Source organism: Nyctibius grandis, chromosome 1, assembly GCF_013368605.1.
Source record: "Nyctibius grandis isolate bNycGra1 chromosome 1, bNycGra1.pri, whole genome shotgun sequence".
Taxonomy (NCBI): Eukaryota; Metazoa; Chordata; class Aves; order Nyctibiiformes; family Nyctibiidae; genus Nyctibius; species Nyctibius grandis.
In genome coordinates, this window is record NC_090658.1 from 30,676,542 (window position 1) to 30,700,101 (window position 23,560).

Below are 23,560 nucleotides of genomic sequence, written 5' to 3' on the forward strand. Positions count from 1 at the left end.
ATAAAACTGTAAACATAAAAAGAGTGAGTCTTCGGGGGAACCCAATAAAACCAACTATAGTCTTTGCTCAACTAAACCATTACAAATGCAGGTTCGTTCCATGGAAATCAGGACAGAGAGTAATTTTCAGAGTGACAAAACCAAGGTGTCCCGGGGGTATGAGCTATACAGTTCTGTGGAGGCGAGGGAAAAGCTGACTCAACGCCTTGGCGTTCAAACCATACACAAAATAGCTCCATCTTATGTGTCTTCCTTGCTGGAGGGGGATCCAGGAGATGAATGCCATGCTCTTGCTCTGTTTGTTTTACAGTATTTACATGTCTGTCTTGTAAAGACATGCTTGTGTCTGGAAGGCTGGGCCAAGGCTGTCCTTCCAGGGAGTACACAAACCTGAGGATGTGTCTCTTAAAAGTAGCAAGGCCACTAATCAAACATGGTCATGGCAGATAAAGTCTTTCCAAGGAAGTTAGTTACGAGGCATAGAACTTGGGCACTGCCATTGACGGCAATGACGTGCTGCAAGATGTGGGCCATTCCCTTGCAAACCTCCCAGCTTTTCAAGGCTTATGACAGTCTAGCAGTCGGTTTGTAGTCGGTTTTGATACTGCTCTCTGCAACGTTACAGGTTGTTATTGCAGTTTAAAAGCTAGGAAAAGGCATCTAAGAGTGTGGGTGGCTGACTTGGAAAACAGTAATGTTTCCTTCTTTTCCCTGAAGATATGATGTCTTTGATTTTGAATGCATGCAGAGGTGGTTTTTGTTGTGGGGTTTTTTTTTTTAATTAACCATGTTTCCTGTAAAGTTGTGTGTGATGGTATTTCAAATCAAATTTAGGAAAAAAGAACGCTTTTCCTCCACCCCTTCATTAGAGAAAATCATCTGCACAGTTTGATGACCTATTTTCATCTATTCAGGAACTTGTGAGAAATCTTGCCTTGCCTGAGTACTCAGAAAGGCTCTGAAAAAAAAAAAAAGTCTAGTTTTTGAGATCATAGCTTTCTTTGTGTAAAATCCTACTTAGTTTGTGGATTAGTCACCCGAGTAACCTAATCCATATGCTAAAGTTCTCATATAATTGAGAAACTCTAAGTAGAAGAGCTGATTTTTTTTAACTGCCCTTAATTTCTCACCTTGCATTTTTATTTTATTAAATGTAATACCCAAAGTAGTGATTTAACCCTTTTATGTATGTTTTTTTAAATGTACACATACTTTTAAACCTGATGGTACCAACCACTACCCCCCTCACATGCATTTGATTTTCAATGATGGTAGCTGGGAGTTTCTACATGTAGTAGACAGCTTGAGAACTTTGTTGGCAATGATTTTCCAGCTGAGACCTTCTATGAGATACTGTGCAACAGGCCTTGGAAAATTTGCAACACATGTAATGACATCCCTAGGAATTTTTATTCCAGTAGTAGTGAAAGGCAATTTAGTCTGAACATGGAAATATTTCAGAATGTGATCAGAAGTCCTCTACAGCTCCTAATGTGTTCGGAAGTTCAGAATTTCTCATATTGTGGTTTTAATTCTGTTCGTCTAAGGACTAGAGCTGATACCTGCCCTGCACGTGTAAGCATAAGGCTAAGGCGACCTGAATTTTAAGTATTTGTTTTTTTCTTAACCAAGAATAACAGAGTTGATTGGATACCATCCAGAGGAGCTGCTGGGCCGTTCGGCGTACGAGTTCTACCATGCCTTGGACTCAGAGAGTATGACCAAGAGTCACCAGAACTGTAAGTCACATTCTTATTTTTCTTCATAGTTTGCACATAAAGCACAGCTTGCGGGTACCTCAATAAGTAGTTGAAAATACAAATGCACCTTGTGTGCAGATATTCTCTGAGAACAATATTTATGCTTTGCAAGAAAGCTTACAGGTTACTGTGTCTAGCTGAAGCCTGCTGCTGATCTTTCCAGAGGGTCTGATTTTTGCCATAATTAAAACTAAACTTGGATGGTAGAGAGGAGAATTGCTGTCTCTCTAAGGGATAATACAAGGGTCAGCTGAAAATTTGAAAAGCTGAGTTAGGCAGTACTAGCCTGGTGACAAGCACATTTACTGGTGGCATTATCCTTTTGGTGTGCCGTTGAGCTCAGCAGGAAGAGCAGCTATAACGGGTAATAGGAAAAGCTTATTGCAGTATATTTTTGATTGTCTTTTTCTTCTGCTACCAAATAACAACTATCTTCCCCACCCAAAACAGATGTGTGAGGAGACTTTCTAAAAGGGTGTTTATTATACAAATAATATATACTGCCAGGAACAGCTGCTTCTTGTTATTCTTATGCCTGTGTGAACTGCCAGTTTTAGCTATTTTTAATGTAAAGTACCTGAATTATTCCAGGAGCAGAGATCAGATCCAAGATCTGCTCCCTCTCTTCAGCAGGCCACACAATTACACTTCTTCTGTCTCTCACATAAGGTATCTTAAAATTACTGGGTTTGAATATTCAGTCTCTGTCCTTAGAGTTGGCTCTATAGGGCTGGAGACAGCATGGTGCACTAATATACAAATGACATTTCCCACCCTTGGCTGTTAGAGCCACTGAACTGGTGTATGGGAGAGTTCTCAGCAACACATCACTAAAACGTCTGCTGCTGCTCTTTTTATAAAAACAAAGCAAAGCTCCTAGAGTGGAGTCCACAAGCTAAAAAAAACCCCACCTTGTAGTTAATGTGATCAAGGTCTCTGTCCTCAGGAAAAAAGCCCATGTCTTAGGTCATGTCTGTAGGGAACTGCCCACCAAATAGACTTACAGAAGGTGTTTCTGTACTTCCCAGAGAAACGTAGCAGCAAAGAGTAACTGTCTGACCTTAAGGGGAAAAGGGAATATGCATTAGCTCCAATGGCAAGGATTCAGGATGGTTTTGAGTTGAAATGTTACTTGAAAGAATGTTTGGCAGTGATTAAAGTTGTATGCTGTAAAACAGTGTTGGTATGAATCATCCTGTTTCCAGAGCTGCTTAAAAGAAAAAAAGAAATCAAACCACACTTACAGAGAGTTGTCTGGGAATGTATTTGTTAAAATTGTTTCTTAGGTAATGCGTTTGTGTTTTTTACAGTGAAAAGGAATTAGTGTGATATTCAGAGATAGGATGTCCATATCCTATGCTGGGCTATCGAGAGTCATCCTGAGCAATCAATCAGGGGTTATGCTGCACTGTTGCTTTTGAATCGTTGAGTTGCATTTCTAAGAATGGGACAATGCCAGGGAGGGAATGAAATGAAAGCTGGCAATCTCCTTGGTAACAGCAGAGAGAGAGAGAGAGAGCGCCCTTGTTGGTTATCTCTATCATCTAGTTAATTAAATGGGACCACTGAGCTGGGACTTGTCCATGTAAAGATTTCTGAAGAGTTTCTAGTACCCATCTTGACCAGGCATTGATTGAGGTTGCTTCTCACTCTAGCAATTCAATTCACCTCACGTACCATGGAGTGTACATCTAGATGCCATTTGTGCCTACTGAAAAGGGCCATGTCCTACAAACTGTTGCTGTTGGGCCTGGGGACTGATCAAGACACAGAATGAAGGCAAAGGAAAGTCTAGAGGGGTGAGTTATACTAGCAAAAGTGATCAAGGCACTGTGCACTGCACAGGTTATAAATATTTAGGATCAAACTGTTCCATAGTGTTTATGATAGCACAGGATCTGCTTGGATGATCTTTACTGTTGGAAGCACAGGCCCAAGTCTGTGCTGTGATAAATGCTGTTGCCTACAACAGAGCCATCAGTTTGCATCGCCAGCAAATTTGACGCCTTTAGTTTTTCTAAGATAAATACTTCCCGTGTCTTCTGGGACAGTCAGGCTTCTTACCAACTCAGAGAACAACCACAAAGGCAAAATGACAGCAAGCTGTGACTTGAGAAAACACACATAAGCGCTCTGAATAGGAAATCCCTAGGTGTCATAATGTGTGCCATTGAGATGTTGTCCAATGCACAGGGTAACCAAGCAGGTATATAGCTCATACAGAACTTCTAGTTCTTCCTAGCATGTAGCTATGCAGAACTTTCTAGTTCTTCCTAGAAATGGTCATTCATGCATGGAAATATCCACCTCAAAATTCATGTTCAGCACACTTGTATTTATTAAACAATTATTTTTATTAGAAATATGCTATGTATAAAGTATATATTCATGCCATAATACAGTCATCAGTTCTGATAGTGCCAGCCATTTAGTGTTGTAAAGATGCATAGGAAATAGAGGAAGGAGAGTGAAGTTTGAAGAGAAAGAGGGAGGAAAACCTCAAATGAGTCTCTTGGATTGAAGCAATCGTCCTTCCCTTTCCTTCCTTCTAATTTAGTGATAAATGATGCTTATTGCAGTTTTACTGTACTGCAGGGTTGTGGGTTTTTTTCTTGAGGTGAAATAACCACCTCACATTCAAGCATGCCACAATAGTGTGTGTGTGTCCTTGGCTGGAAGTATAGTTGCATGAGTACAAAAGTCTTAAATTAGTCACCGTCAAATGGAAGATTAGAGTGCATTTGGCAGTATTTAGCATACCCAGTTTCTCACGTTATGCAAGCAAGATCAAAATCTCTGTCTTGTGACATAAATCTACACAAAAGATTGACTGCAGAGCTATATTTTCCAATTCAGCTATTAATAATCTATAATAGCTTTCATTTAGAGTCTGATCTTGTTGTCATTAAAGCCAATGGGAATTTTGCTGTTTATTTCAGTGGGGAGTTGAACGTCACCCTCTGGGATCTGCCACTTGGTAGTACATAGCAGAAATTCGACAAGCCTTCCAAGTGAATTGTATTTCTCAAGTGTCTCTCAGCAATTAAAAAACAAATTTTGTGTTCAATTAAATTCATGCCTACCTTCCCCCTTTCTTCACCCAAAGATAAGGAATATAATTGGAGCCTATTTCATTGAAATGTTACTAGTTCTGTAAAGTTACAGGTAATGTATACTTTAAAAAAAAAAGAGGAGTTCACTCTGAAGGCAGAACCTTAAATGTAGCGTTGATAACAAAGTCAGCAGCTAGGAGTATATTAGTAATTTATGAGATTACCCCATGGAGGGATTCTGCTGTACTTTATTATATCAGAACATGACATGCTTTGAATAATAATAATAAAAAAGATTAAAGCAGTAAAAAGCTTCTTTGTAATGTAACAGGCGCCTACACTGTGACTCTTATTGATGAGCTGATGATTAGGAAGCAGTGTAATTATGTTTCACAAGCAGAGCAGAACAGTCCAGTCACTAAAACACTTTGAAATGAAAGCCTTTTGATTTTGTTCCACCAGAAGTATTTAATCAATAAAAGTAATGTTCTACTGTGTCTAAATAAATTAAATGAAAGATGATTAAATACTCCTAGGAAGAAAACAAACAAACTTCAGAGATAGACGGATAAACACAGCAACAATTATCCGCAAAACAGTTGTTGCATTTCACAGGCCTGGATTTGTACATTTATATGGTGGCGATGTAGGAGAGACTGACAATAAATAGCTTCTGTTAACGGCCATATTCACAAGGAATTTTCCTGTACAAAGACTCCAGAATCAAGTTTCTAGCCTTACTGAGTCAAATTGCATTATTTTTAGGGCATTGGTTTGATGGCATACTGTCTTCAGGCATAAAAGCTGTTTAAAAGGAAAGATTGCCAGTGTGGTCAAAGGTTTAGTTGAGCCAGTTCCCACTTTCGCTACTCAGTGCAACTACATCTGCTTACAAATACAAGCTCTTATTAGTATGAGTACTGCTTGCATACTCCAGCCCTAATTTTATTGCCATTGATCAACAATATTTTTCCTCAACTGGCAACTGTGAATTGCATGACAATATTCATTACTTTTAGGAAAGGATTTACAACAGATAAGACATCATAAAACTTTACATCTCAGAAGTCCAAAGCTCCATACTGAAAACTCATGCTCTTCAAATATTACAAAATATTCGAGCGGGGCAGGGAGGGGTTCATCCTTCAAACATCTAGATGTAGCTTTAAACCCAAGTTGTACTATCATCAGTTTATTGCTTGAGAAACACAGGCTAGTTCAAAAAAACATTGAGTTAAATGAACTTTGTTTGATTTGTCACATGGGTCTTGGTTCCTCCTGGGCTGCTAATTTCAAGCTGTTGCAGAGGAACAACACAGTTCAAGCAGACAGAGAAATACAGTAGTTCAGCTTTATTTTTTCTACTAGGCAAAACAAACAGTCCTATTTACCATTCTTAATTTTGATACTTTTTTAAGAATGATATTACTTCTTCAGCCTCTTAAGGCAATGCTGTGCTAGTGACACCTTCACTTTATTTGTGGCATTGATATCTCCAGCTCCTAACTCTAAGGTATAAAAAAAGATAGGTATAGATTTAAACCATAAGACTTTTTAAAATTTTTTGTGAGTCTGGCTTTTAAATCATCTGACTCTTGGGCTTATCATCACCTAAATATGGAAACTATTAAATAGTTTCCTAAATAAATTCACTTTCTTACAGATCAACTTGGGAGCCCAAACTGAGGCACTTCTAGAACAGTGACTCTCAAGAAACATGCAGTCAGCAGGCATTATTTTAGGGGCAGTTGGGATCTTATATTAAATTTGAGAAGTCCCACACTCTGATCTGAATACTCAGACCATCTGAAGAACTCAAATACTGGAACTCAAATTTCCAGTCCTGAGTGGAAACCTCGAATGAACAGCCCCTTTTATATTTAAAATGGCTGAATTTTCCTGAAGTTAAGCAACCTTGCTAACAAATGTCTTAATGCAGTTTTGCATAATGAAAACTCAGAAGCAGGTTTATTTAAAACAAGTGTTACACATTGTGCGTTCCTGTCCTGCTGCATTATTTATATGTCTCTGCCCCCTTTCCTCAGTGTGTACAAAAGGTCAAGTAGTGACGGGCCAGTACCGTATGCTTGCCAAGCACGGTGGATACGTATGGCTGGAGACTCAAGGAACGGTGATTTACAATACGCGCAACCTACAGCCCCAGTGTATCGTCTGTGTCAACTATGTGCTGAGGTAAGTTGTACCGGACAGAAGAACCACGTAAGGATTCATGTGCTGGAAGAAATGCAGTAATCAGAGGAACTTCTGAAGGATCTATTTATTCAGTGTTGTTATTCTGAAATGAGTTTAGTCATGTTTTTTCAGTCTTGTTTACTGATGTTAGACATCGATGAAAAATGTGGCATGCCCGTTCCCATGCACGCTGTTGAAATACACCATGGCCTTTCTCTTCTGCAGAATGGCTGCTCTGCTGATACGAGTATAAAGGCTGCCCTGAACATTTTATTGTGTAACACAATTGCTAATGTGTTTTGGTTTTCTAACGCTGTGACAGAGAGATAAAATTAAGTAGTAATTGTATCCTATGTTGCTAGGAGAAGCTGTTTACCCCCTCAAAAATCAGGACCGATCAGGAGTTTTGCCTCTGTTTGGCAAAACTCAAGTATTTTTGGTCCTAGATGGGGCCAAAATAGGAAATACTTATTTGAGTGATAGTCTGGGTCATTATAGCCTTGACTACATCCCTTTAAAAAGCAGAGCAACAAAGCCCCGAGTATTCCCACAGAAGTCCTGACCACACTCTCTGCGTCATCTGAGATGGTGGTGCTCAGCAACGCTGGAGCTGTGCCTCGCCTGTCGAGAGCCTGGCATGCAACTCAGGGAGGCCAAAACGCTTGTACGGGCCCCAGCTTTAGAGAGTTTGTACTGCTTACATTACCCACGTCTTTTTTTTTTTAGAGTGCAAAATGCCTAAAACCTATTTTCTTGTTAGTGAAATTGAGAAGAACGATGTTGTGTTCTCCATGGACCAAACAGAATCACTCTTCAAGCCTCACCTGCTGACAATGAGCACTGCCTATGAGAGCGGCATCCCTGGGACAGAGAAGAGTGACTTCTTGTTTACTAAGTTAAAGGAGGAACCAGAGGAACTTGCTCAGCTGGCACCAACACCCGGCGATGCCATTATTTCCCTGGATTTTGGTTAGTATTTGTATAAATAATTTTTGTGCAACAAAGAACCACGTGTGAGCCTACATTTAAAAACTTAATACACAAGGTCTGTTTGCTGTGTGTACAAATCAGGAGTAATGGCTATAAGAGCCCATGTGCTCACACCAGTGGAAAATTTCTGTGAATGAGAGTAGAATCAGGCTTTCTTGCTGACTAAACAACATGCATTAAGTCTATGCCAACTCATTGTCATGGCAACTAGGAGCAGTGTTTGCTTTCAATGAATAGCTGCAATTTATTATAACACAGCACAACCTAAAAGCATCCATTAATATTGTTAAAACTCCATGCAGGGACACAGAAGTTTGAAGAAGCCCCTGCCTTCACCAGTGCTGTTTTGACACCAAACAAAGCATGGCCAGTGGAAGCAAAAAGCCATGCTGCTCAAGGTGAAACACTGACAATACCATCCTTTACAATGCCTCAGATTGCACCTGGCAGCAGTACTCCAAGCGCAAGCAGCAACAGTAGCTGTTCCACGGTAAGAAGAGCTTTAAAAAAAAAAATGCATGTTATGTTTTGTATGTAGGTCTCATGAATATATGTAGATGACATTTTCATGTTAGCAGTCCTGTCTCTTTGCTTATTAACAAGGCCCAGTGTATCTGTATCCCTCCTGTACTGCATATATCTGAAGCACCAATAGCAAAAACATCAAATGGGAACTATATCCTGCCTTTACATTGAAATGCTAATTTTCTCCCCGCTGTCCCTCGGTAATTACTATAACCTATAAAACAACTAGTAGAAGAACACGCTACCACCTTGCATGGAGTTAGCCTTAAATAAAAAGCCAATGTAAAATAGTGCAGTTGCTAGCAACATTGCCCCAGACCCATCCTCTTTCTGTTCGTTAACTAGAAGCTACAGGCTTTAGAAAGCTTATCCAGCTCAGGCTTTTGACATCAGCTCCATGGAGTTCCCCACTGAAAGAACGAACGTGCTTTCAGGGCATTGCCCCCAAGAGCTGGAGGCACTCTTAGCTGGCTTTTACTAGAGGATGTCCAATCTTAAGAAAGGCATTGAGGTATTGCTAAACATCTCCCTTCTTGACAAAAGTATTTAATAGCGTACATTTCATGTTCCTCATCTGAGTTGCCAAAAACCATTTAAACTAAGAAGACAACTAGGTTCCTGTATTGGACGCCCATGTTTTGTAGTAATCTTGTGTTGGAGAAAAGCATATGATAGAAGCGGACAGCTTTGGGTTCTGAGGACACTATATATACAGTCTGGCCACTTGCTTTTCATAGGAAATATCTATTACTGATCAGTACAGTATAAACGGCACGATGCTAAGGCAATACTGTGGTTGCCTTGCTGCTTACAGCAAATTCTCATTTCTGTGCAGCCAAGCAGCCCAGGAGATTATTACAGTTCTGTGGATGAAGATTTTAAGATTGAGATGATTGAAAAACTTTTTGCCATGGACACAGAATCAAAAAATCAGTGCACCTCCCAGGTAAGGAACTAATCTCTCTTCCAAAAGCCATAAAAATCAGTCCCCTGCTAGTAGGTAGTACGGATGCATGCTGTATGTGCAGATATCGTGATTTAACATGCAAACTGCACTTGCGCATATACACGAAAGCTTTGATGCACAACACTAACAAAACTACGCACTTTCAGAAGCTGGGGTGTAAATTTCTATCCCCAGCTCTCTGAAGCAAGTACTTTGGTGTGTCACTGTGGTGGCACTGCTAAGAAGACAAGCAACAGGGAGTTTTCAAAATTTCAAGCTTCTGTAGACTGGATAAGGAATATAAGCAGCAGCAATTTTTTTTTTAATCTGGCCTAATGACTAGCAAGTAAACATCCTTTCTAGAACAAAATATAAATAAACTAGTTCTTGCGAAACATCAACATGAGAAAGGAACGCCCCTCGTAGCGCATCTCTCCTTTAACTACAAAATGAAAACTGTCATTTTGGATATATTATTCTTATCTTACCTCTTGGAGGATTTCAGAGAGATATGACAATTACTTGCACATAAAGTAACATACAGTCTCCATCTCCTGCATTCCAATCAGGGTGTAAGTATAGAAATTCCTTCTCTAAATAACTCTCTTAATCCTCCACTATTATAACATTACATCAAGTGAGCTAGTGAATAAAAGGTGTAGGGCCTGATTCAGCCCACCTAACTTTAATTGAAATGCCTTTGTTAAGAGCTTATACTTCTTTATAGTTAAGAGAAAGGAACAGGCATTGCTGGCTGATAGCTCAGACCTTACACTCATCTCCTTCTATTAATCCTATGGAAAGTTTGGGGTGACTAGGGCCCAAATGAGATGCCTCAATTTGCCAGTGCAATTTGTAGACTTAGGCTGTAGTCCATGTCCTGAAGAAATTTCATCTAAGTCTGGACGTAGCAACAGCAATGAAAGCAGTACAGAGAGTGGACAGACAGGAGGAAAATGTGGATCAGGATCAAACTCAGTGCAAGACCTGACCTGACATGTGCAAACTTCGGTTTTGTCAGATTCAGCATCTGCTTGCTCAGGTGTGTCCCACCACATCAGCAGCTTTGGTGGGAAAAATGAGTGTTAGAAAAGTGCCCCTGTCATGAGCTGACTGGTCGGCCAACATTGATTTCCCTCTCTGTTCAGCTCTGGTCAAACACCAAGAGAATTTGAACATGACTAGTCCTCCAAGGGGAAAAAAAAAATACAGATTTAAGTGCAATAGTGTCCTTTCAACTACATTTTTTAAAACTTTTGCATTTTTTTTATGTAGCTGTATTGTGAGAAAGCTGTGGTTTCTATTTTAGCACAAAAAAGCCTGAGGTTGAACTACATGGCACATGTTGTAGAGTCTTGGCAGACAAGTTATGCAAAGCATAATGAAACACACGATCTACTTCAGATCACACTGATGTTGCAGGCTGCATGCAAGCTGCTTTAGCAAATACTGCTTATCTGGGAGGTTTTTTTCTTCAGTTTGTTGTCTCACTTTGCTGCTGATGATATGATGAACACGTATGCTAATCGTAGAAATAAGACATCTTTAAATAGGAGCTGCCCAGTTTCATGTAGGTAAATTTGGCATACAGTGATTTTTCAGCTTCACATCTACTAGTGTTCCGTATCACACTAACTGCCACAACTATTATTAACTTCTAGTTTCTTTATGAATTTACTTTATTTTTGCGCAGACTGACTTCAATGAACTGGACCTTGAAACCTTGGCTCCTTACATTCCTATGGATGGAGAAGATTTCCAGCTCAGCCCAATTTGCCAAGAAGAACGTCCTCTCTCTGAAAGTGCACAAAATACCCAGCAGAGTCTAAGTAGCATAAGTACCATCTTCCAACCCCTCGCTTCTGCTTCACAGAATCAGTTCCTCCCAGAGAAATATTGCCCACAGCTATCAAATAAAAACATTAACCCTGGTCATGGGTCCCTGTCATCGGTGTTCTTCAACAGTGTGGGTAGGTCATCACTGCCACCATACCATGACCAAGCCAGCACTCCCCTGTCTTCGATGGGAGGAAGACCAAACACCCAGTGGCCACCTGATCCTCCATTAGAATACGTTCCTGCTAAATGGAGACTCATGGATAAATACTCAGGATCCCTATCAAGTTCCCCCTCAGGACCACCAGTACATTCTCAGAGCATGCCCATATATAAAAAAAGGTAAGAGTTTTTGTGGTATAACTATGTATTTTACTCAGAAAAGATTTTGGGGGATGAGAGGGATCATAATCTGGAAAAATTATTTTTCTCAATTCAGCTGGAATAAGTTGCTTTGATAGGCATCAGACTGCACCTCTGGGGAAATTAGTGTGGTGCTCTCCCAGTGGCAGTCAGTCTGCTGGAAGCAGAAGTGGGCTAATTTTTCATTGCCTGTAAAGATGCATGAATGGATTTCCTGCTGCTCCGGTAAAAATTACCCCAGGAATTTTACAAAGCCTGCTTGACTTTATGCAGTTTAAGAAAAGTACTGAAAAGGCTTACTGGTCCAGCAGTAAGCTGGGACCCATGCATACTTTCTTACCTTGCATATATTTTTTACACAACAGAAAACAGGGGAGAGGGAGGGATGACAGTATGTTTATTGTTGGCATATGTAAATACTACAACTATGATTTAAAATTACTGGCTTTTTTCTTCAACCCTTCCTCACCTTGTTCACTTTCTTACACACGTGAACAGTATGCAATGAGATGTAGATCAGACGCTACAGTCCTAGAAGTTTCCTATCATGGCTAGAAGTTTCTCTGTAGCTCTCAGGTTGTCAGTGTTGGTCACGCTAAAACATTCAGGAAGTACGTGAAATAGCAATGGTCAATTTAAAACATGAAGCTGTGCAGTTTGCCTGTAGTTTGCTTTCTGGGATTTCTTGTTGACAGAAATACCAGTATCTGAATATGCATCTGGAAAGAGAGGGTTTGTCCCCAAACAGCAACCTGTGTGTTCATATTTGTATGCAAAGCAAGGGGACAGGCGTGGCTCTCAAAATCCTATACTTAAAAATGGCACAACTTTCTTTTCCACAGCATTTTTATGTCTGCCTGGAGATCCCTAGAGGCTGTTTCTGCTAGAATTTCATTAGTCTTTGATCCCAAAAGTCAAAAGTTTCCAAAGCTTGTGGGATGACTAACAAAAGAAATAAACACATTTGACGTTTGAGATCTGTCCGCTGTCATGTGTCAAAGACACCTTAAATGTCTTTAAATGAAAGAAGAATCTGTACAAATGAACAAGATGGTTTAGATTTGCCTCCCTGCTTGCTCACCCAGAAATCTTTTCTCCACAGCCCCCTGGATGCTTTTGGGCAACGAGGAATAGATATAAACCCAGCAAGAATTGCTCTGTCGAACAGTTTGAAACTGAAGCGACAACTGGATTATGAAGAGCAAGCATTGCAACAGCTGAGTGGGGTAATCACAAGAAATGCATCCCCTTCACAACTTTGGACTCACCACAGTCACAGAATCACAGAATGTTAGGGATTGGAAGGGACCTCGAAAGATCATCTAGTCCAATCCCCCTGCTGGAGCAGGATTACCTAGACCATATCACACAGGAACGCGTCCAGGCGGGTTTTGAATGTCTCCAGAGAAGGAGACTCCACAACCTCTCTGGGCAGCCTGTTCCAGTGCTCAGTTACCCTCACTGTAAAGAAGTTTTTCCTCATATTTATGCGGAACCTCCTGTGTTCCAGCTTGCACCCATTGCCCCTTGTCCTGTCAAGGGATGTCACTGAGAAGAGCCTGGCTCCATCCTCATGACACTTGCCCTTTACATATTTATAAACATTAATGAGGTCACCTCTCAGTCTGCTCTTCTCCAAGCTAAAGAGACCCAGCTCCCTCAGCCTCTCCTCATAAGGGAGATGTTCCACCCCCTTAATCATCTTCGTGTCTCTGCGCTGGACTCTCTCTAGCAGTTCCCTGTCCTTCTTGAACTGAGGGGCCCAGAACTGGACACAATATTCCAGATGCGGCCTCACCAGGGCAGAGTAGAGGGGGAGGAGAACCTCTCTTGACCTGCTAACCACACCCCTTCTAATACACCCCAGGATGCCATTGGCCTTCTTGGCCACAAGGGCACACTGCTGGCTCATGGTCATCCTGCTGTCCACTAGGACCCCCAGGTCCCTTTCCCCTCCGCTGGTCTCCAACAGGTCTGTCCCCAACTTGTACTCATACATGGGGTTGTTCTTGCCCAGATGCAGGACTCTACACTTGCCCTTGTTATATTTCATTAAATTTCTCCCCGCCCAACTCTCCAGCCTGTCCAGGTCTCTCTGAATGGCTGCGCAGCCTTCCGGTGCGTCAGCCACTCCTCCCAGTTTGGTGTCATCAGCGAACTTGCTGACAGCGCACTCTATTCCCTCATCCAAGTCATTAATGAATATATTGAATAGTACAGGTCCCAGTACCGACCCTTGAGGGACTCCGCTAGACACAGGCCTCCAAATGTAATCAGTCATCAATGTAATTATTTGTTTTGCTTTTCTTCACATTCTAGGGAGATCCGTCTGTCATTAACCCATCTCACCTAATGTGGAAAAGAATGAAATTTCTCAAAGGGGAAAACCGTTCCTTTGTTACAGAAAAGAAGTCTCTCAGCACAAGTGTTCTTACTGGTAAGACAAAAGAAAGTGGTTTTGCAATGTTACATATTGAAACACAATTTTTAGACAGGTTGAACAGAAACAAAAACTCTTTCAGAAGGAAATGCAAATAAGCTCTGTAAATATTGCACTAAGCTAAAATTAAAGATCAGATTGTGTCACTAAGAGCTGAACAATTTAAGGTATATTTGATAACTACCAGATAGATTGCTTCGTGTACATTCACACCCTTGCTTTGGAGGTAAGAGAGATCAGCTTAATGGAGATGAGTTTACCTTGTGCTGATCCAAGGTGCGGACATCTCAGAGCTAGAAATTACACTTTCTCCAACGTTGTGTTTCCTTACACAAGCACATCTTGGGTGCAATACTACTTCTAGAGCTAGTGCTGTTTCTGGACTTTCTTTGTGTCAAGATGTAGGTATGCCTACACTGTGTGACTTTCACGCTGAGTATCATTTTGCCTTTGAATTAGTATTATCTACTATAATTACTACACTGGCTTAACTTTTTTTTCCTTCTACGTAAATCAGATGAATTTGTCTGTAACTCCAGAGGTCCGAGCCAACCAATGAATCAGCTGCAGCAACAGCAGCAACAACCCACCTGTGGCAGTCCTGGTGAGAATTTGAAAGCAGGAGTGTTTACCCCTCCATTTTACAGTTCCCATTATCAGGACTATACTGTTCAGCCAGCTCATAAAGCGTCAGGTAAGAGCTGTCAAATACAGAAATTGGAAAATGTTGGTATTTAGTTCCAGGACTGATTCCATGAAAGAAAACACTTAATATGGAGGAGGATGATAAATCAAGAACCAAATGTGTATTGCTTCACAGAATGAAAAATTAGTTCTGTTGTTTAGTGTGAAACTTAAACATTAAAGTTTGTAATATATGAGAAAAAATTTTTTTTCTCTTTATTTCAATTAAACTTAATACATTTTTACCTTGGAGGTCCAGTCATCCTCCATCCATGCTTTTGTCTTGTGATGGAATTAATTAAATTGTACTAAACAACTTCACTGCAGCATTGATATGGGAGGTTTGTAGGTTAGAGTCTTAACACATGCCTTCTGAAAGTTAAAATAAGTGATTAAAGGGGACATACATATGTCCCTTTTAATATATAAGGGGAGTGGGTGTCAATTTAGAAACTGCATTGTTTATTAGAGCTTTCCTCATCTCCACCAATATCATTCTTCTCGGATATCTGAATTGGGGGTGGAGGTGAAAACTGCACCTGTCCGTGTGACACGCTTGCAACAGTTTAAGGCAGAGTGATGCATAGGTTTGCTCTGAAACCTGTAACTGCTGGTGGTTTGAGGCATATTGACATAAACACGAAATTATAACTGGTATAAACAGAAGAGGGAGGAGAAGAAAGAAGTCCTCTCTCTGGTCTCAGCACCATGACTGACTTCACTAATCTCTTCCAGGTATGACCAGTCGTCTGCTGGGGCCCTCCTTTGAACCCTACTTGTTGCCCGAGTTGACAAGATATGACTGTGAAGTGAACGTCCCTGTTTTGGGCAGCTCTACGCTTCTGCAGGGCAGTGAACTGCTCAGAGCGCTGGACCAGGCAACCTGAGCGATCCTGCAATATTCCATGGCCTATACTGTTCAAAACAGCTTCAGTTTTTAAATATATTTTTGCAAGTAGACAATTTCTAATACCAATACACTTTTACAGGATTTTACTTAGATATTGAACCTGTCCACGTTACCAAATAGTGGCCTTTTCAAGTTACTCACTTTATTATTCATATTAAAGAAATACATCTACTGTATTTTCTCTATTGCAATTAAAGTGTTGTTTAGAGAGTTTGATTACCCTCCCCTTATCTCTTTACTTGTAATTTATACTCTGAAATTTTCTTCAAATTTCATGCTAATAAAAAGCTGTGGTGCAAATGCCTCATCATGTGATATTTTGGCTGCAGTACTGCAAAGATTTATTTTTATTGCCAAAGATGAATGAAACAAATTTGATCTCCAACCACAGGTTTTTGTTGATCTGCCAAATTGAAATCCTTTGAGTCTTTCTGTTTTCCAGCATTTATCATATTGTAACTTTCATAACTTTTGGAAAAGCATACTAAGGAAAAATCCCAGCGTTCCGCCTGCCCCCCACCCCTTCATTTTTTATACACTTTGTTGAAAGAAATGTGAATGATGAACTGCAATGTTTGTGGGTATCTGTGAAAGTTGCACGTTGTAAGCTTTCTTCCTCAGAAGCAAGCCACATTCTCAGCTGCCTTAACCTGGCTTAGCTCTACAGCCAAGGGAGTCCTACAGATTTACCCCAGTGGAGGATTTAGAGCTGTGTTTTTGTTTGTGTTTGGGTTTCCTGATTTGTTCTTTGTTGTTCCCCCACTTCCCCCCCTGGCCCCAAACCAGATTTTTTTTTTTTATTATTTCTCTCTGGGTCAGTTGTTAATCGTCTCTTGGTACTTTTGCTATATCTAGGACACAACAACTTTAAGAGCTGTTTCTGCTAGAACTAGTAGTGTTTGTTATGGTGTTGCTGATATTTCGGGAATCTGACCAGCGGCCAGTACTAACACCTCTGATTAATGTTAGCCTTTTTCATTTTACATGCTAGCTAGCAATATAATTGCAATGTTGAATCATTAAAACTAAAAGTTAAAGTAGTATTTCCCAGCGTATTAGGCTAACTCAGTTATAAGTAGACAAAAAGAATTAAGGATTGTGTAGTGAGATGAATAGCTGGCAGGCAGGTCTCTATCATTTTTACTTGTCTTATATTAATCAGTAGCTGAAATGTCATTAAAAGGCAGCTAGACATTTTCAGAGCTCCTTTCCAACTATCATTAGTTGTCACGCACATATTTTAAAAAAATAGGGCTCTGAATGTGTTCAAAGGCAAAGGGATTTCAAAATTTAAATTACAATATACTTTAACAGCAAAAATATTAAAAGTCCTAAAGGGCAAGTGAGCAGTTCTGAGTTTAAAATACATACAGACCTAGATAGATGTTGGGGTGTATCATCTTGTTTCCTCCACCGGTATAAATCATCGTAGCTCCATTGAAGAAAATGGAACACTGGCAATGTACAAAAGGTAAAAATCTGGCCCAGAAACTTAGAACAAAGATATATTCTTTTGAGAATTCTGATTCTGCTGAAGCCTGGTTTTTAAAATTGCTTTATATCATGCACTGACACTTGCAGAGAGGGAGCCTTGGGTTCATTGAGCACTTCAGAGTTCACTGTGTTAAGTGAGTCTTAACCACACATACTTAGAAAAGCTGAAGATCTCTTGTTATTGGTACATAATGTAAAAAATTATGATAGGCAATCTTTCAAGAGCTTATTACCAAAAATAATCTACTCCTAAAGTGAAGTTATTGTCGTGTGGAAAAAATATATTGTAAGCATCAAAATTGGATGAAAATTGGCAAGCTAGATTTGACAAATCTGCAGTGGCAAGGACTTAAAGGCTTCAAGGATTAAAGACACTTGAATACTGCTCTTCTGTTTCTTAGTTGTGTAGTTTCAGCATTAAAAATGTTATACCTTAACAGTTTACTAAACACTCTGAAAAAATATTCCATGTCTTAATATTAATCGTACTTTTTATCATAATTATTTCATAATCTATATTGCTGAATTCTTATTGACAATATTATAACTGTATGGGAACTTTAACTTGATAAGGAAATGTATTTTGACACTGATACCTTATTAAAGTATACTGATCCTAAATTCTTTGTGACTCGTTTGCTATGAATTTGTTATTTGTTGTATCATTGTAAAACAAAAGTATTTATTAAATTATTTATAGAAAATAAAGGTTTGCATTGATCTTTGAAGAATGAAAGAACAAACAAAAGTTACCCGTATTTGAGAGCTGGCAAGTAGCCTGCCAAAGAAAGATCTGTACCACCAAGTTTTTTGTAGAGTCCACCCAGCTTTCGTCATACGGAGGGTTAATGCCCTGCAGACCACCCTTCGGAAACATGCTGTATGGTTCAGAGTGCTACTTCCATTTCAAAAGTGTATTTCTGAAAATTGACAAAATGACATTTTAGAGGCTGAACTGCCACAGTTTCCCACCGCAGGTTTTGTGGCAGTAACATAAACCATCATATTCTGGCAGTCCTGACAAGCCCATGAACAATGGACTTTCCCCCATCCAAGCCTCTGCTTCACCCCCCGAGTCCGTTATCCCCGTGCTGCTGTTAACCATGCCAATCCTTTTCTGTACAGAAACTCACAGTTGTGCAACACCACTGATCGTGCTGTGGGAGGACAGAGACCACAAGAAATTAATTTCCAAACATTCACTGAAATTCAGACGGGACTATGTGGAAGCTGTTGGTGCTTGACCCTTCTGATAACTGCCTTTGAAACATGCCATGCCCATACAGACACCGCTGAGCTTCTCAAACACCAGCGAATCTTCTGAATAATCTGCAGAAGTAAGTGGGCTATCATCACCTCCTCAGCAGGCATAACTCCTTGCGTCTAAGTCTGTTGTAATTAACAGTAATCATACACCATCCAGCAGTGAGGAGTGAATGGTGGCATGCCCGTTACCCTCCCTTTTAAAGCATCCCATTGATCTTCAGGACACTTGGACAAAGACTCATCATGTCAGGTCTTTAGCCATCCAACAGAGGGTTAAAAAAAGCCAGTCACTTAAGTAGACATTAACCTGTTCAGATCAATTTGTGTCTTTTAAAGGTTGTACTCACTGACTGCTACTGTGAAAGTGTGCTGCCAGGCACTATTTTGTGGGGTATTCCACTCATTCGGAAGAGCTTCAAGCAGTCACCAGTCCCACACTGAGGTAGCTTAAGGAACATACAAGTGCCTTCAATGCCCCCCCCGGCCCCAGACAAACCCTTCTGTTAGTGAGGTTTAGCAGGTTTTTCCCTTGTGCATATGAACGTTCTGGATAACTAAGCTCTGACATTGCAATTTATGTATCCAAAGAACCAAATCCTGGCCAGAAACAATACCTAGATTGCGCAATAGCCGAGCTTTGTGCTGCTGAACAGGGGTTTATTACCACTTTTTGAAAAACATTAATTTTTGCCCGCCCCCCCGGCCAGCAGAAGTGCTTAAAATTAAGTGTACATCAATCATCTTTCACTGCCTAAAAGCACTGTTTCTTGGCATTGGATCTTGCTTCTCCACCAGCATAGAACTGATCACAACGAGGGTGTTCAACACTCACTATGGTCTGCTGAAAAAATCAGGCAGTTTTGCAAATGCTCATGACTGGGGCTGATCTCAGTCTCCAGCTGTTTTTTCAAGTCAGCGTTCTTACTAGACTATAGATTTCACACAGGTAAGATTCATACTGTTCATCAAACAAATGGTTACAACAAAATACTACAGGAAATTCTTAACAAACATCCTGATATACTGTGACTACTAATAAAACTCAAAAAAAGCCCAGATAACTTGGACCAAAGTCCAACTATCTTTTCAGTTGAGACATCAGCTTCTAAGCAGTACCGAGCTCTGTGGACAGTAAGTGATTCATCACACTTGCAACTGTAGGCAGAGTGCTGGAAAACACTCAGTCTAACACAAAACTGCTCCAGTTCTAGATGGTGAAGGGTTCATCTGTTACTTCTCCCTGAGAAGCCTTATAAAGCTATTGACAGACATGCCAGATTTTTTTTTTTAAAGCACTACAGTGGAGAACTGGAAATATTCACATACATTTAAATGAACAGCATTATTTTCTTTCTTTCCCCCAACTCTCTTATTATAGGCTTTCCAAGAGACGAAGAAACAATTTCTAAGAAAAAAGAAAACCCTTAACAATATTTGCTTAGGACAACAAAATCTGTCACGTGTCCCGGTTCTGCTCCCTTGACGCAAGCCAACACACAGCACAACAGCTGCCTTTCAGTTATTGGGGCCTGCACACAAGCCCTGCAAGCTCATCCTCGCCCCACAGGGAAGGCAGGTATGGATTCTTGCTCCTCTGGGCTTTGTTCATTGTTGTTGCTTTCCTTAGTCAACTGAAGCTACAAAAGCATCATAGGAAGGCACTAGTAATTGGTACGTACCCCCTTTTTGGGCGTTTGCATTAACAATGTCTTCAAATAAATAAAAAGAAGTAAAAAACAAAAACCCTTAGCTACTCAGTTCGGAAGCATCACCAGCATTTCTTTTGCCTGAAAGCCGGCCTGCAGCTTTGGCAGCTTGTGACGTGCTGCAGGTCTCACATGGAACATTTTCCTTGAAGATGTCCTAAATTTCTGTAATAAGGAATTTCTTAATTGTCTTCAGGCATGTCTCTCAATTAGTAATGTGGTGACATGTGATTAAGTTGGCTCATCAGGGACCAGAAGCACTAGCATGAACCTGGCTTGCAAAGATTACCTGCAAGCCAGCTGGCACCAGCTACTACTGCCTTTGACACCGGAAAGTAACAGGCAGCTGGAGGCAACAGTGGCAGAGTCACCCCCTCATGGTGGTACCTGCTGTGGAAATTGCTGCACTTCAACCACAGTGGCTGGAAGGACTACATAGACTCGAGCCGCATCTCAAAATCCCAACTCCCCTCAGCTTCATTAAAAAAAGAAAAATAAGCAACCCCCTAAACTCCCCACTTGAAAAGTCCATGTTTAGGTCTCGGCATTACAGACAAAGCTGGCAAGCTACATCCTCAAAGGCACCAGCACCAGAAAACAAGAGTGAACCCCCACCTCTCCAGGTATACTTTTTAAAATTACATTATTTTTAAGCTAATGATTTGGGGGTCTGACTACTCGTCTTTGAAGGACTGGCACTGGCTGGGTTTTGCAAGAAAAAGTGTTATACCCACAGGACTAGCAACTGAAGCTCTGTCTCCTCACAGCACTGGCAAAGGCAAACCAACAGTGAAATCTCTTGTGGCAGAAGAAACCCACCTCAAGCATTACCTCCTCCAAGCACGTTGGTGTCACCCTCTAGCATGTAAGGTCCTATCAAAGGTCCTAGATAAACCACAGCAACAAAGGACAGCAGCTTGATGGTTTGTTCATCCATCAAACATGAACATCCTTCAGTTTCTCAACAGCTGAACATGCTTCTTGGCTGCAGCAAACAACATTTATTGCTTAGTCTTGATTCCTGGCCTTTCCCCTAACCTTGATCCTATTTCTCCCCCTAGCTCTTAGTCCTTACCTAGGTCCGTGGTTTTATCATTCTGGTTTCTGCCTCGTGCTGCCTTCCCATTTCCACAGCTCACCTTCCCCTCCTGACAAACCTGCTCCATCCTGCCCCAACCTGTCCCATCTCTACACGCCCCTTGTTGCAGGCAGCAGCTTTTAGCATGGATTCAGGGACTTCCAGTATAGGCTCTCTCTGGTCATGTCTTTGCCTTGGCTATCTGTTTGATACGACTATCAGCAAGATCCCCAGCCCAAACCTTCAGCTTCTGTGGTTCTTGATCTGAGCTCACATTGAAAATGTCCAAACCCCATTCCCACTCTAGCCGCTGGGCATGACAGACCACAAGCCCTGCCTGCCCTGACAGGAAAGCAGGTTTAATGCTCCAAGTCAGAGGAAGCTAGTGTATGCCCCGAGAGCTCCAACAGCACCACCAATTCATTTCGGACATTTTCCTCAGCTATTAGATGGCTGTTTCCATTTGCTACTCAAGCAAGTAATGGCAGGATATGGATGAAAAAGGTTCTGCTGGCTCACAGACAGTATCTCTTTCATCATCCCCTTGACACTGTGCTTCGAGCAAAATCCTAACAGATTTCAGAAATACATATAGTTTCTCCTGCAGTTCTGGAGATGAGGGCAGAGTTGAGCGATTTCCCCAGATGGCTGAACTCTGTCTGTGAAGCCAGAACAATTTCCCAGCCGTAAGTGGAGCAGTATGGGTTTGCTCTTTTAGTCCTATAAGCACCATAGAGCTAACACTAGTGGGAAGAGAATCCATATTTGTGGTTCGTCAAACCTTCTCCCTGTACAAATAATTTTGTATTCAGGACAAAAATTAAGCCTGAGAGAGAGGGAGGCGCATACACTTGTTAGAGCACTTCCAGACACTTCTACGTGCTTGACAGACACCAACAAGCTCACTTAGGGTGTGAGTCCAGCTGTATCCCCTGGTATTTTCAGCCCTGGGCAATCTTTATGCACTCACTCCAGAGTTTGGCCATTCAGAACTCTGAGAACCCCGGGGTGCCCTGGAAGAGAGTGATCCGCAGGGATCTCTCTGTCAGCTTATAACCCTTAAGTCAGGAAAACCAAAGGTTAATGCTCCCACAGGCAAACTAAAACCCACTCCCATGTCTGCCGGAGAGAATGACAGTAAAGTGATCACAACACCACTTCAGCAGAGTTTTCCTAAATAAAGCTCTTTCTAAAGACATCGACAAGGACGCATTTTCCCAGTTACAACTGTTTATGCAACTGAACTTTATTTTAGATTCTCTAGTGAAAAACCAGCAGCTAGAAAGTCTTTCTCTCTTCTTCACAAATGCCAAAAACCCAGACCAAAGCCCACAGCTCCCAGGCATTATTTTGTAGCAGAAGTTGCACAAACTTCTAAGTGGCAAACCACGAAATTTGCCTCATACAACGAGCCTTATAATCAATACAAATATATATATAATTTTAATTCAGCCCCTCCTCCACACAGCAGCACCACAACAGCATTACACTGGATCAAACGAAGCATAAAAATGGATGCCGTCACCATCCATTTTTAGATATGTCGCATGACATCTATTGGCTTTTTTCCTGGAAGAGCAGGCAATACTCATTGTGTCTATCACCCTACTACTAACATAGATAATGCTGTCCTTAACTGCAGCCCTCCAAACACACTGGAGTTCACAGAAAGCAAACCAGTGGGAGTTTATGGGGAAAACAGGTTGCTCTCCATTATTTTAACTTCAGCTGCAAACATCAAGATGAGCTTTCCTGTGCCTTGCTCAACTAGAGAGATGCTCATATTTTTTAGCATATTTACACCTTTCAACACAGGTTGCTGTTCATGACTCCAGTTTGTTCAATCTTTAGTCAGTTTTTGGAGTGCACAGTATCATCTCTTTTAGGGCCAGTCTGATCACTGCAGAAATCTCAAAGATAAAGCAGACACCAACACTGAATACTTTAATATTTGGTCAACCTTCCTCTCCCCTCTCAAAACCTCTCTTCTGCAGCAGAGATTCTGTTTAATGATAGGCAACACCTCGAACAACTATGTGCTGGGTTTGCTTATCTAGCACCCCTTTCTGCCTTCTCCAGATTCACAGCAAGCACAGTCTATGCAAAGCCACCCAAGCACTCTGAAAAGAGGACAAAAAACCTGGCTTTTGTAACCATCAATTATATCTTAATATACTGAATAAACACTTTAACTTGTGCTTTCATTCTTAGAGTGTTTTCTCCAACCTCCCCTCCCTAACACGTTCTCTCTCCCCTCATGCAAAACCAAGAAGAAAGCATCTTTAGAAAAAAATGAAAGTCACTAAAATACTTGTC

General features: G+C 40.9%; 1 protein-coding gene across 1 annotated transcript in view; it reads left to right on the forward strand.

Moving 5' to 3' along the window:
• The window catches only part of EPAS1 (endothelial PAS domain protein 1), an 82,048-nt gene extending 64,146 nt beyond the window's left edge, over nt 1-17,902 (forward strand). The window contains exons 7-16 of the mRNA XM_068397167.1: nt 1,633-1,739; nt 6,859-7,006; nt 7,767-7,975; nt 8,299-8,486; nt 9,357-9,467; nt 11,161-11,645; nt 12,769-12,892; nt 13,986-14,103; nt 14,624-14,800; nt 15,526-17,902. Of these exons, the coding sequence (XP_068253268.1) occupies nt 1,633-1,739; nt 6,859-7,006; nt 7,767-7,975; nt 8,299-8,486; nt 9,357-9,467; nt 11,161-11,645; nt 12,769-12,892; nt 13,986-14,103; nt 14,624-14,800; nt 15,526-15,677 (1,819 nt within the window). The 3' untranslated portion in view covers nt 15,678-17,902. The remainder of the gene's footprint in view (nt 1-1,632; nt 1,740-6,858; nt 7,007-7,766; nt 7,976-8,298; nt 8,487-9,356; nt 9,468-11,160; nt 11,646-12,768; nt 12,893-13,985; nt 14,104-14,623; nt 14,801-15,525) is intronic.
• The last annotated feature ends 5,658 nt before the right edge of the window (nt 17,903-23,560 follow it).